This window comes from Gallus gallus, chromosome 3 (genome assembly GCF_016699485.2).
Source record: "Gallus gallus isolate bGalGal1 chromosome 3, bGalGal1.mat.broiler.GRCg7b, whole genome shotgun sequence".
Taxonomy (NCBI): domain Eukaryota; kingdom Metazoa; phylum Chordata; class Aves; order Galliformes; family Phasianidae; genus Gallus; species Gallus gallus.
In genome coordinates this window covers 46,325,424-46,339,162 of record NC_052534.1, presented here as the reverse complement: position 1 = coordinate 46,339,162, position 13,739 = coordinate 46,325,424, and the positions used below count along the sequence as shown (strand labels likewise).

At 44.3% G+C, this 13,739-nt stretch overlaps 1 protein-coding gene across 5 annotated transcripts in view; it reads right to left on the bottom strand.

Annotated features, from left to right (window-relative positions):
• GRM1 (glutamate metabotropic receptor 1) overlaps positions 1-3,525 on the bottom strand; it is a 181,670-nt gene extending 178,145 nt beyond the window's left edge. For 4 of the 5 annotated variants that reach the window (XM_004935585.5, XM_015284285.4, XM_015284286.4 and 1 more), the window contains exons 1-2: positions 3,441-3,525; positions 1,248-2,121 (exon numbers count right to left, since the gene is read on the bottom strand). In XM_004935585.5, coding sequence (XP_004935642.1) covers positions 1,248-1,923 — 676 coding nt within the window. In that variant the 5' untranslated portion in view covers positions 1,924-2,121; positions 3,441-3,525. Of the gene's footprint in view, positions 1-1,247; positions 2,307-3,440 lie in introns of those variants that run through there. The other variant, XM_040698170.2, reaches the window with a different exon arrangement.
• Positions 3,526-13,739: the final 10,214 nt, after the last annotated feature.

Below are 13,739 nucleotides of genomic sequence, written 5' to 3'. Positions count from 1 at the left end.
GCATAATCTGCAAAATCCTCATGACGTTTCCTAAGAGTAGACTGTTACCTTGTGGGGCAGAACTGATCCACTATTTTCAAAAGTATCAGTCTAAATTCTGCAAAAATATCTTGCAACAACCATTTTTCCTCAGTCATCATCTATTGTAAAAATAGACATGGAATTAAAATTTCTTTCAAGCAATGGATTAAATTACTACTTACAATGATCTTTTTAAAATGAATGAAGAAATAACCTTCAGAAGCTATAGTTTTTTCCTGAAGAGGTAAACCCTACCCGCGTTAAGGAGTTGCGTCTGCAGGGAGTGAGCAAATCCCCTCAAGCAGCTCTCAGCCAGGGTGAGCTCATAGCTCCCCAGAAGTGCATGGAGTAGAGACTGGCAGTTTGCATCCACACATAATTTACCTCCTCGATGTTTATTTTTCACCCCAGCCTGGCACAACAACTAATCCTATCTGTCAGCAGTAAGGAATCCTAACAGCTCGTGTTCCACTCCTTCTAGCAGTTCGTTTTCTTATCTGTGACGGGGCATAAAATGAACTGCAAATGTCAGGTCATTGCTTCCTGCTCTTACATATGCATTTTGTTTCAAAACTGCAGCGCTTTTATGTCTTAAGTAGTCAGTTTAATCCGAATCATCTTTGCATGTTGTATATGCAAATCTTACTGGAGATTTCTTTATTTATTCATAACAGTGTATGCTCTTCGCACTTTTTACTGAGCCATCTCTGTGAGAAGAAAAGGTGTGGAGTCAGCTCGGTAACTGGAGGGAATCATAAATCAAATCCATAGCAGATATATGCTCAGGTAAAGAGAACAGCTGCACAATTACAACAATAATAAGATCAGCTTTGTAATTTTATACTTGAAAATCCCATTTTGGGGTCCATAATTGGACTATAGAAATGCCACAGTAATCTATCACAAGAGTTTGCCTTCTATAAGTAAAAATAAATTCTGTAATTTATGTTGGTCCACCCAGCCCACCTATAAGCTGACACTCCTTTATAAAATAGCCTTTACTTTTGATATAAGACATTTAAAATGAAGAAAATCTGTTGACTATGAACACATTGTTCAGGTCAACACCTTTACATTAGAACCCTACAGAATAGCCCTGCTGCCCTCTATTTTCCACAGAACCCCCTGCACAGGCACCACAGGGTCCCCACTAAGCCCAGGCAGAACCCATCTGCTCCTGGGCAGCGGATGGGCACTGTGGGATCCCACCTTCCCCCTGGACCCACCTTCAGTGTGCACGGCGGACACATAAGTCCAGTTGTAACGCTTGACAATATCGAGCATGGCGCGGGCTTGGAGTGTGTCAGAGGGGACCACACGGAGAAAATACTTGTAGAGAGTCTTGTCACTCAGGTCGATGCTGGTGGCAGAGTAGGCAATTTGTGGGATGTCAAAGAGCTGCAGGAGGTTCTGCACCTGGATGGCAACTGAGCTGGAGCCAGGGCCAATGACTCCCGCAATGGGCTTCCTCAGGCGGCCCGGGGGCTGCGGTTGTGAGTCGGAGAGGCAGCGCCCACCTCCCTCCCTGTCATCCCTAATAGAGATGAGTGAGTCCCGAATGAACTCAATGCTCTGCTCCAGGGCCACCGAGGAGTGCCAGCAGGAGTCACGGATCTCACTGCCCAGCGTGATGTTGGGCAGCAGCACTGGGTCAGCGTTGATCTTATCCAAGGTGTGAAACATGGCCTCCACCCGCTGGATGCCGTACTGCTCCCGGATCTCTCCGCACTTCCTCTCAGGCACCTTCTCAGCTGGTGGTTGGTGGTGGACCGAGAAGAGGGCACCAATGATGACATCCCCATCCATGCGGGCCACCGAGCGCTGCGCAGAGGCGGCAGCTGGTGGCAGCGCGGCACCTGCCAGCAGCAGCGCAGGCAGCACGAGAGGCAGCACAGCGGTCATTGCGGTGCACGGTGCTGTCCGCGGCCGGGCTACGGCTCCGGTGGGTTCCTCTTGGCTGCGTATGCTGTGAGCACATGTAGGGAACGGCGTCCGCTGCCCCCCGCCGGTTCTCGGGTTGCTCTTAATACCATCGCAGCCACGTCTCACAGCGTAACTCTCGAGGGTGCACAGGCAGCTGTCATCCTAGTGACTTTTAACCTGGTGGCACAGAAACGGGGTATGAAACGCTCATTGGGGATTCAACGTCAAATCAGAGCTCACCAGAGCGGCACGGTTCGAGGCGGTCAACGCTTTCGTAGGGCAGCTGGCTCCGGTAAAGGCTTTTGGAAGCATGTTTCAAGAGGAATTAAGGTGTGTGTTTATTTGCCTTGCCGCACTCCCCTGGGTCTGTTTATGGGAACCGCTCCTGAGCCCGCCTCTCCCGCCCAGACGGCCGCGCCTTCCGGCGCCCCGCCCGCGGCACAACCGAAAGTTTGGCGGGACACTCGGCGCTCCGGGAGGCGGCACAGCCCGCCCCAGCCAGGGACGCGGTGCCCCTCTCGCCTTCCTGCCGTCCGAAGGCATCATCCTCAGGTTCTCAGCTCGGGAATTTCCTCTCCCGAGATAAAAAAGGGATGAAGAGAGAGCGAGAGCTCTTCTCTGCCACCGACGGGAAATGTCATTTAAAGGTCAGCGGAGAGGAGAGGAAAGGGGCCTCTTTTAGCTTAACTTTTCCACCGCTAAGGAGCAAAGCTGTACTCCGACCAGGGACACACACCTGCCCCGAGGGAAAACACTCCAGTTACTACGGCAACCGCGGGCAAAGTCCTGCTACGCTTTGCCGGCACGCCTCGCAGGCAGCCTTCGGGCGAGGGGAGCCGGCGAGCCCGGCGACTGTGGCTGCAGGCTCCGCGCCCTGCTCGGGGCCGGGCGGCCCGGCCACCGCCTCCAGCACCGCGGAAACGGCCTCCGCCTCCCGGCAGCCGGAGAGCGGTCCCTGTTGCGCGGCGGCGCCGTCAGCACCACGGACAGCGCCCGGCGGCAGGCGCTCTGAGCCCGGCCCCCGTTCCCCGCCGCCCCGGCATCTGCGCCGCCCGCGCCCCATCCCGCTGCCCTGGAGCCGGCACCCAGGCGTCCCGCCGTCCCGGCGGTCCCGCCGTTCCGCTGTCCCGGTCCCGCCACCGCCGACCCAACCGCAGGGCGCTTCCCCCAAACTTCTGCCCCCGCCTGGAGCCGCTGTAGCGGTCTTCCCGCACGCCCAGCCAGACGCAGCGACACGACGATACACCGACACCGCGCCACACCGACACCACGCCACACCGACACGGCAACACAGAGCCCGAGGCACGCCGGCCGCCCTCCCGACCTGCCCTCCCAGCACCGCGCAGAGGTGCGGGTGCCGCCGCAGCGGCGGGGCTACACGCTGCGGGGCAGCCGAGTCTCGGGGCAGAGCCGCGCTGCCCGCGGGAGGTTTCCCCGGCTGCCCCTCGCCCTCTCCGGTCCGCAGCGCCCCGCAGGGCGGGCAGCCCGGGGCGTACCTGGCGCGGTGAGGCCGGCGCTGGCCGCCCGCTCGAAGCAGGCACCGGCGGCTGCCCGGGCGCCCCGAGCTGGCGCGCTGGCGGCGGGGCGACGGCTGTGGGCTGGGCGCTGGTGCCCTCTGTCTTCAGCACCGCTCCACCGCAAGGAAAAAAACAGGTCACCCCGCGCTCATCCATTATCTCACACGGCGGGATCGGGCATTTTCTCCCCCTCCTTAATTTCTTCGGCTATTGTCTTGGAAGCGAACGAGGAGGCGTCACCCGGAGCACGCAGCCGCCGCGGGGAGGTGTCGGTCTCTCCCCCCGCGGCTCTTTATTCGTTATCTTCTCGCCACAATTCGAGAAACCCAAAGCAAGGGACTGGCACTCGGAAAGGACTCGGACCACGCTGAGGGACCCAACAGGCTGTCACTATGAAAAGAAATATATACATATATTTATAAACGTATTGCAACAGGACAAATCACCTGTAAGGAGAAAGGCATCGAGATTACAGTTTTCAGGTCAAGATGAGCCTCCATAAAGGCACGTGAGAGGCATGTCAGATTAAAATAATACCAGATTGAATAATCATAATTCAGACGACCTGCTTGCATCCCTAACACAAGTCTCGGGTGTTTTACTTGGCAGTGGGAAAGTTAAAGTTAGATTACATCCCCGCTGGGAACTCTATAGATATTTGTCCTACTTTTGAAAGAAAGAGGCAAGGACAAACATTTAACTATTGCTTGAATGAGAAGGCTTTGCAACGAATGCTGCCTCAGAGCTGCCTCCTCCCTGTGTCAATATTTGTGCTCTTTTTATCACCACAGAGCTGTGACCTGGCATGTTTCTTATGGAGGAATGGCCCAGGACAGCACTGCCAGCAGCAGGCCTAGGGGCAACCAGGTGTGCCCTTAAAGGGGGAACAAATTCCCCTTTGTCCACGCTTAATAATTAGAGTTTACTCTCTGTCCTTGGCACACTGATCCTGCAACACAAATCACAGAATCTCAGAATCATAGAAATATAAAATCACAGAATGGCTTAGCTTGGAAGGGACCTTAAAGACCGCCCAGTTCCAATCCCCTGCCATGGGCAGGGTTGCGAACCCTGATCAAGCTGCCCAGGTCCCCATCTAACCTGGTCTTGGACACCTCCAGGAATGAGGCATCCACAGCTTCTCTGGGCAACCTGTGTTAGCAAATGATTCCAAAGACGGCATAACTAAGAGGCTAGGAGGGCAGCTGGCAGGGATCTGGAACTCATGAGAAGACACCTGGGATGCTTGCAGGCTTTGGAAAGGGCTCCTGGAAGCCTGAATAGGCAGAGAGACCTCAGGGTCATCACGTTGCCTTTTCCCTCTAGTGGCATTTCCAGGTGTCACCCACACAGGCAGTCTGGTATGTCCCATCAGCCCCAGCAGACTAGATAGAGCTGCCATTTTGTTGTTGCTGCTCTATGAACATAGGCTCACTCCACAGCAAGGTGTCACCATGCGCCACCTTGAACGTGTTCCTGCCCATAGAACCAGCACCACACACTGCACCATCAGCCCATGCTCCCAGTGTCACCACTGTCCCATGTTTCTGAACACAAGGGGCTTTCACCATCAGGAAGCCATCCCTGTGGCACTCCACAGGGCTTTGTGCGGAGGATCTTGTGCACTGCACAGGATTTTGTGCAGAGAGGAGCTGTCATCAGACAGGCAGGGGATCAAGGCAGCAAAGAAGAATTGGAGCTAGGCTGTAAGCAACACTGGCTTTCCATGGGGGGTTATGTGACGTTGACTATATTCTTCCCTGAAATGGAGTGAGAAATTTTCAGTCTCCCATGAAACACAATTCAAATATCACATAAAGATTGATTGAAATATTTTATTTTGATAGTATAAAAATGTTTTATTCCTATTTCAGTTTAAAGATTTTATATTATGAAGCATGGTGTATCACTATTTTTACTTCAAATGAAATCAATCATTGGCTTAAAATAGAGGTTCTTTTTCAGTATTTCTCCCAAAGATATGTATTTTTTCTTTCAACAACAGGCACACTCTTGTTAAATGTTTCTACTTCAACAACATGGACTCTTTCACCAGAGAACCTCCTGTTGAGAAAGATTTGCTCTGCTGTAAAGAGGTAAGAGCAGTGTATTGTACAGAACTATTTGAAAAGGAGATGGTTTGGAGAAGCAAGGACAGAAGGCTTGAAACCCCCTACTTTTGGTTTATCAAAACAGTTCCTCCCTCTGCCACCTCCCACCAAGAGGAAAGTTGAGTTGGCTTTCTAACTGTGCAGCCTCTCCAGCTACATATTGGGCAGATTTAAAGCTATTCTGTGAGGACCAATGCATCTAAAACTGTGTAATTTTATTATGTCTTGAAAACAAATGCAGAGTTCATGTTGTCCTGTCTGAAGTCGGTTAACACACCTACTGGCTATTGTATGAGTTCTCAGTAATATTTTCTATTCTGCTCACTCAAAGTCTTCCTTTTCATGATTTTCTGAAGCCACCTTCTGTACATACACAATATGCATACAAAACATGCACAGGTATCCTGTATCAGACACTGAGATATTTGCTTGTGAACAAAGGTTTACAGTCATCATGTAGCAGGCTCATTCAGTTGAAACATGGATTTTAATCTTCCTAATATATTTGGTATATTTTCTTCTCTTCTGTTAGCAAAGCAAATGCCTCTCATTGGTTTTCATTTAAGGAATTGCTAGCTACGTTGTCATTTCCACCCTTTCTTATATTTAAGCTATTAAGTCACACTATCTGCTAAGAAACAAAGAAACAGCATTTTAAACAGTTTTTAATACTTACTCTTATTTGATTCAAGAGCTAGAAAATGAACATTAATGGATCAATGTCAGCATATATAGAGCTTCAAAAAGGTCTGAATGCTCAGCTGTTCCTTGTACCAAGAGATCTAATAAAATTAAACAGGATTAACCCATGAAATTTAGGACTCACTTCTGTGACATTTTCAGCAATAGCATCTACACAGACTTATGGTTATACTGGTCTGCTCTTCTCTGCTCTTTTTAAGACAGGTATATGTATTTGTTGGCCACAAGGATTCCAAGGCTTCCCCTGCTAGTTGTTCACTTCCTGCTCATGCCCCGTCTCATGTCACAGCATTCTGAGTGTGTTTCACAGACAGAGGAGACTTCACATCTTTTCAAAATTACCAAAATACCTCCTCAGAGATTTAGTCAGGAGAGAACTGTCTGCCTCGTTATGATTTCAAACGTCTTTCAAATAAGTGTGAGATCCAAATCGATGCAAAATTCAGCATTCAGGGATGTCTTGTGGATTTCTGTCACTCTCTAAGGATTATAGGCTCCATGATGTGATGAATAGGCTGGGCTTATTCATACGTTCAGCAGTTTCAATTTCTGTCTAGCAGAGCTGTTAATAAGCTAAAATTGATTCTCTTAACTTTTTTTTTTTTTTTAATAAGCAATTGATTGCTTTATAAGATCATATTAAAAAAAAACCCCTCAGTAGATGTTCTCTGTGTAGACTGTCAAGTAGAGGGATCAGACTGCTCCTGAAGGGACAGAGCCTGGCTTCTCACAAAGAAAAGATCATCTCCCAAATGGTTTCTCTTCCATGAAGACATGCCATCCAAAAAACACACAACAGCTGAAAGCACCCCATTTCCCATTGCCACAGAAAGAGGCATGTGCCCTTACCTGGGGCTACACACCGTGTGGGAGCCTGAAGAGTTTTGTCTTTCTGGTTGTGGGGAAGCACTCACTAGAGTAAATGAGAAGCCACACAATTGCCTTCAGAGTAAGGCAGGGTGGATATTCACTCCCGGGTAATGTTCCAAGACACTCCTGTATTTACTTATTTCTTAACTGCAAAAATGTACTTATGGTGCCCTCTAGGCCAAAACACTGCACAATATTTATCACGCTGATTCTATCCAGCTCAATTAGTTTTGATAAAGCTAGCTCTCTTGCCTTGAAATCCTCTGATTTCCCTGAAATAATCCCCTAAGAAGCAAGCTGAGCAAATAGATAAATTTGTGCTGGGACCTGCACACCAACAAGCTTGTTCTACATCAAGCCAAAGAGGGAAAAGCATTTCAGATTCAAAGGGTTACCAATTCTGAGTTTCAGACTTCCTATTTAAAACACACAGACTCCCAAGTACATTTGGAAATGCTGGTATGAATATCTCTGGCTGGACTCACCAGGCAGGGACTTCCATCGTGGAAGTGTGGAGGTAGAGATGCTACCTTGGCTACATGGTTTGAACACAGGGTAACTACACACATCAACTGCATTCGACTGTAACTAACAGGGTGTGGAATTTCACTAGAAGTTCCTGTGCTTTTAATTTGGTGCTGTGCTTGTGGGAAGTCTGACAGTCAAAACATCCACTGGCTGAAATTTTTTGGTGATTTTCAAGGACAGCTCTGTGTGAAGCCATCTGCAGGAATTCAATCTGGTACCACAGAAAACTGGTAAAACCTGCACATGGAAAGAAAGTCTTCGCTGCGCAGATGAGGAAAAGATATTCCTGTTCTTTCTGCCACCCAGTCTTTCATATCAGAGCTGTGGGTCAGTAAGCCCTTACACTGCAAAATTTAGTTACAAAAGGAAAAGGTAACTCAGGAAGACCAAAAGTTTACTCTCAGACTGCAGTATGACAGCACATCTCTGCATCACTCAGAGGGGAACCTGTAAGTATATACTAATCTCTAAAATTTTCTCCAGTAACTACAGCTAGCACTGAAGAAAACAGCTCTGTATTTACCAGCTGTTGTGTCCTTCATTTCACCACATATTTCCCTTCCAGATATTTTGTACAACAACAACAACAAAAAAGAAAAATAAAGTCACATTAAAAATCACAAATGTCAGAGACGAGAAAGGCTAGGAGTCTTCCCCAAACATCATTATTATTTTACACTTGATTAAAGAATTGACAGAGGTTTTGCAAATGCCAGTTTAGCAATCAAGCCATGTATAACAAATGTCTGACACACTTCAAAGAACAGATCTCATTCTCAAGAAATAAAATAAAAAAAAATAAAAATTAAAAAAAAACCTCCAAAATTAATGGATCCAAGCGATACAATGACTTAGGCAGAAAGTTACCTTTGCTATTTACATTCTTTTCCATTTAGTTAACACTGTGTGCAAGACACATTATCAGCTTCCAGAAATACCTGATTCTGAAGTCACTGGGATAGAAAATAGGGGATGAGAGAATGGAAACCGTTAAAGATAAGTAGGATTTCATAGTGACCTTTGAATGAAATTATCTCATTTTCTACTTTGCATCTTCTTTATGCATTTATATTTGTTCTGAGCAGATATTATGCCTGAAAACCACTAACATCAGACAGATTCCTTTTGTTCCTTTTACTCTCTGTATACACATGTAAGTGAGCACAGAGAAGGAATTATTAGAATAGACACATCTCAGAGCAGATCTGTGGTTTGCCACACTGTAAGCTGCAGGGATGTGAGTGGCTTCAAAGGGACTGTGGTGTCATGGCTTTCCCCTCTCTGAGATTGTATCAGTCTTGCCTTCATTGTAGTATAAACACTAAGGACTGAGCAAAGTGAGTGAACTGATTGACAGGATGAAGAAAACATGGTTTGGATTCGTATTATGCTGACACAGAAATAAAGAGATATAGGAAATGCACTGTATACTGTAACCAGCAGTAAAAAAATTCTGTGACAAAACCCAGTGCTTCAGCCAATGAAACGGTACGTAAAATATTAGACAACACAGTATTTATTTTTAATACATAGCTGTTAATCTAAGAAATTAATACACAATACAGAAGCTAATATTCAGGTATGACATGCAAACTTCACCATTTCATAGAATCATAAGGTGGCTTGAACTGGAAGACACCTTGAAGATCATCTAGTTCCAACACAGTTGCACACTGTTTAATTCTTATGTTCAAAATACCAACACATAAAAACCCACATTTGCAACATAACAGCCTAGTTCAGAAAAAATATAAAATAGTTCTTAATAAGTGTTTACATGCGTTCTAGCATCTTCTTTAATAAAAACAAGAACAATATCTGAGTACATATGTTTCTTTTAAGTACTTCTTTTATTTGTAGTCCTCATGAGGAATTGCCTTGATAAGAGCATTTCCATACAGACTTTATCACTTTGACTTTCTAGCTAGGCAAAGCATTTCTGGAAGCATTTCATTACTTCAAGATCTATTAGGATCATTGTAATAACTCTCTTTTGTCTCACTTCCCTGACAGTATGCTGCTGTGGTTTGGTGACACATTAATTGCTTTTTCTCTGTGATTTCATTCTGGTCAAATGGCTGCACTGTCTCACTGGCCCACAGCCAGTTAAGGGATGCTGAGAGCCTGCTCCTCATCTGGGGTACCTGGCTCCTTAGCCACGAGATGTAACAGCCTAGTCCTTATGGTGCTTCAAATCTGAGTTTCTCCGGAATCAGATTTTTTTACACTTGTCCAGCTATGCAACTCTACTTAACGCTGGATTTATCATCAAATTGCCATCATTAAGGCAGAATAAGAAACATTAAGCATAACACCAGCATTGCTGATGGAATGGCTAAGGTCCAGGTTATCCAGCAGCTTGAATGCATTGATTATGCATGCTGTGTCTCAGTATGTATAATCAAATGCTTTCTGTCTTGCATTTCCAACAGCTACTTGCCTTTTGACACACATTAGATAACTAGGTAATATTTTCTTTATTTCTCCAATCCACTTGTGATGAATGGCTCCCATTTATTTCATGCATTAGGTCACAGGCCTCCAAACACTATACTTGGATGTTTGTTCTCCTGCACGTCCTTCTTACATGACTGATAATCCTCCTTTTTTGAGTCTGATATGGGTCAGATCTCAGCCAGTTTATGTATCCCAGATCCCAGCAGTTAATCCTGCTGTGATTATTGTAGGCTCGAGTACTTCTCTGAAGCACTTTATGACCATTACAGTACCATGCTGGTATTGATGACAATGTAACTGGCCTTTAAATCCATGTAATGGATCAGCAGTCCTTTGCTGTGTTAATTTGGTGTATAATTCTCTCTCTTATGAATATTCTTTTTTGATAGCACATTGAAAATTAACACAGCTGGAAACACAGCTATACATATCTGCCTGAGAGCAGGCTGGGGCAGACCACTTCTTCAGGCAGAACTCCTCCTGGATGAACAGTTGTGGTAACTCCATGAGAGGGACCCTGTTACACCACTGCTCAGAGATTTCCAGCCTGATGGTCTTCAAAAGACATTTTAGATGTTGACCTACAGGTCTTGCAAACTACCAAATCATTTTTATCCCTATGCTATGCTACACTATGCTATGCTATCATGATCAGGAAGATGCTCAGAATGTTGCTGAAACAAGGAGCACTTTGTAGATGTGCTGTGACAGTAGATCTTGTAACGCACCATTAGGATGATTGAACTTACAATGCAAAAGACATTTGCTTGTCACTGTCTTTGAAAGGGGAATCATAAATAATGAAGGAGCCAGGTTGTAGCTTGGGTCACTTGCTGAAGTCCTGTGGAATCAAAGCTGAGAAAGTTTACATTTACTTATTGAATAATTGGTGATGCTACAGAACCAAAAGCATGGACACACACCACTATGCTAAATTTAAACATAGTGAACAGAAGACAAGCTATTTGTCATTTTTTGCATGTCACTGGTAGCTGTTGATAACAAGCAAACCTGGCCGTTCAAAAACTTCATAGCAATTTTCAGTCCTCATACTTTCGTAATTTAAATTATTCACCTAAGCCAAAAAGCATATTCGATTTCACATTTTGCAGTTACAAATTTTTCGGTTCTTACAGTGAAAAAAACAGAGCTACAAAACACAAACAGGCCCTGATATTTTGTAAACACTCAAGTAAAAATGCTCTGAAATTTCAGACCCTTTCCTATGCTTTGATTTGGACATTAAGAAAAATGATGTGCCTAAGCCCATTTGTTTCTTTAGAAAACCATACTTGATGTCTGCAGCCAGGGACTTAAACTGAAAATGACCAAAAAGGAAGGCCAGAAGTAATGAAAAAACCCACAGAGAAGAACTTCACATATGGTTAATTACAGAACAATTTATCTTAGTTAAAGAGAAAAAGTTGCTGTATTTACCTACTGATGTAACACCCCCCTACCACCCAAATACCAGAAACTATTCAGTCTGAAACTAGAGAATAAAATTCAGTGAAGTTTGAAAAAGTCTCAAAGATAAATATATTTTTTGAACTTTTTGAAGGTCTGTAGCTGAATAGAAGAAGTAGGCCTATATAAATAACCACATTGAGAAGTAGGTAAAATAACCACCAATGACAACCAGATGCCCAATTGGCATTGTGTTGGGCCAGCCATGGGATGGGATGTCTGCCCTAGGGACTAAAGAGAGACAATCATCAGAGGTGGAGGATGGAGTGATCATTAGGCAGATGGGTCACGTGTGCATAACAACCCAACTTGGTTCTGAAGGAGAGCACCTTATGGAAACACTAATCCTGTCATGTGTGTAAATTGTATTTATAGGCTACAAATTGTAACTCATAAGGTGATTAGTGAAACTTGATTTGCAGTGAATGAAGAAACAGGAAGAACACATGGTTGAGGTATTCTGCCGTCATCCTGTAAATCAAAAAGTATATATGTAATCAATACTTACTTCACTGAATTAAGAGAATTCATCTAAGGAAAAAATTCTAAGTAGAAGCTAGTTGTATATACGCAATGACGAGTTTAAGGTAAAGTGTCCTTATGGTTTTCAAATCATTCGTACACTCCTGTTGCGTGATAACATATTAATTTAGTGGCATAGCCTTTTATTTTTATTCTAGTGGGCATCATCATGATAGCAACAGCATGCACGTGCTTTCCTTTTTGTTTTCCTCTTTCTTGGCAACAACCTCTAAAAAGACTCTTTTTCATTTTCATTGCACTTCTTCTCTAGCTGAAAATTGTAAGTTCCCAGTAAGTTACCCCAAACCAGCTCAACTGATTTAACAGCTGCTAATTGTCACTATAGGAATGGGCAGAGATTGATTTCCATGTCATTATTTAAATTCAGCAGACGCTTGCTAGTGCTACATAGGAAACATCTTAATTCCTCTTGTGTTTCTGATTTCTACCTGCACTGATTTGTCTTTCTTGCATTGTGTTCATTCACAGGAAAATGTATTTTTCAAATGTATTATTAGATCTCTTGGCCTAAATGAGCATTTTATTTCCTAGCTGGCTTTTATTTTTCTCTAAATTCCAACCACTGTCAACAGAGGAAACAAATCTGCACATCATTCTTTCTCCTTAGTATCACTTAGCAGCCAATTTAGTATGTGCCATTCAAATAATTTATGCAACATTTTCAGTCTCCTTTTTTCAGTCTCCTAACTTTCAGTTAGTTTCCTAACTCAGCATTAAAAATCTACCATTTGCTTCCATTTTATGGCTACATGCAAATAGACTAATGGCACATGTAGAACCTAATCCCAAAGAGTATTTGGACATACACTTAATTCCACTCTCATTTAACTGAGCTTTTAAGTTTGTACCCTCAGTTTTCTTTTTTAGAAATTGAGGAGGAGGGTAAGGTATTCAGGGATACGAGCTCAGAAGATAGCCTTCAGCTTCAGTTGTCTACTTCATTTTTAATTTTGTTTATTCATTTCTAACGCAGTAAAAGCTTCATGAATAAATAACCCCTAAAAAAAAGATCTGCACAGTAAATACTCAGAAGGAGTACCACTGTATTAAAGGAACACCACATACATTTTCTATGCATTACAGCTATGCTTTCTACTAGTGTATATCCTTCCTGGCTTAAGACCCCCCAGAGGTGAAGAGTGAGACATACAGGTCTATTTGTTGCTGCAAGGAAGACCTGATGCTGCAGGGGCAGGGTTCACTCTGGCTCCTTGTGGTGATAGTATATTTTGAGAACATGAAAGATCTCTGAGGGCTGTTATGGAAGAATCTCTTAACATTTCCTGGTTGTAAATGTTGAAGTTAAACTTTCTTTTCCCTTTGCACATTTTAACTGTCTTGGTTGGTGATATGCAACGTGGGTGAGAGGAAGCTGTTATCCAGTTTGGGGCTATTTTTAATTCCATAGTGTAGATAATATATTCAGAAACCTTTTCTTGAAGGCAGTCTGCATTCAAAGCTGCTGAACAGTATCACATCTTTATATAGTTTATGGGATAATTTTCATTCTTCCTCTAAAGACAGAAGTGTATGATACCTACACTAATTACAATAATTGTACATTGGAACATGGCTGTTCAGGAGAAAGCATTTGCTTAGC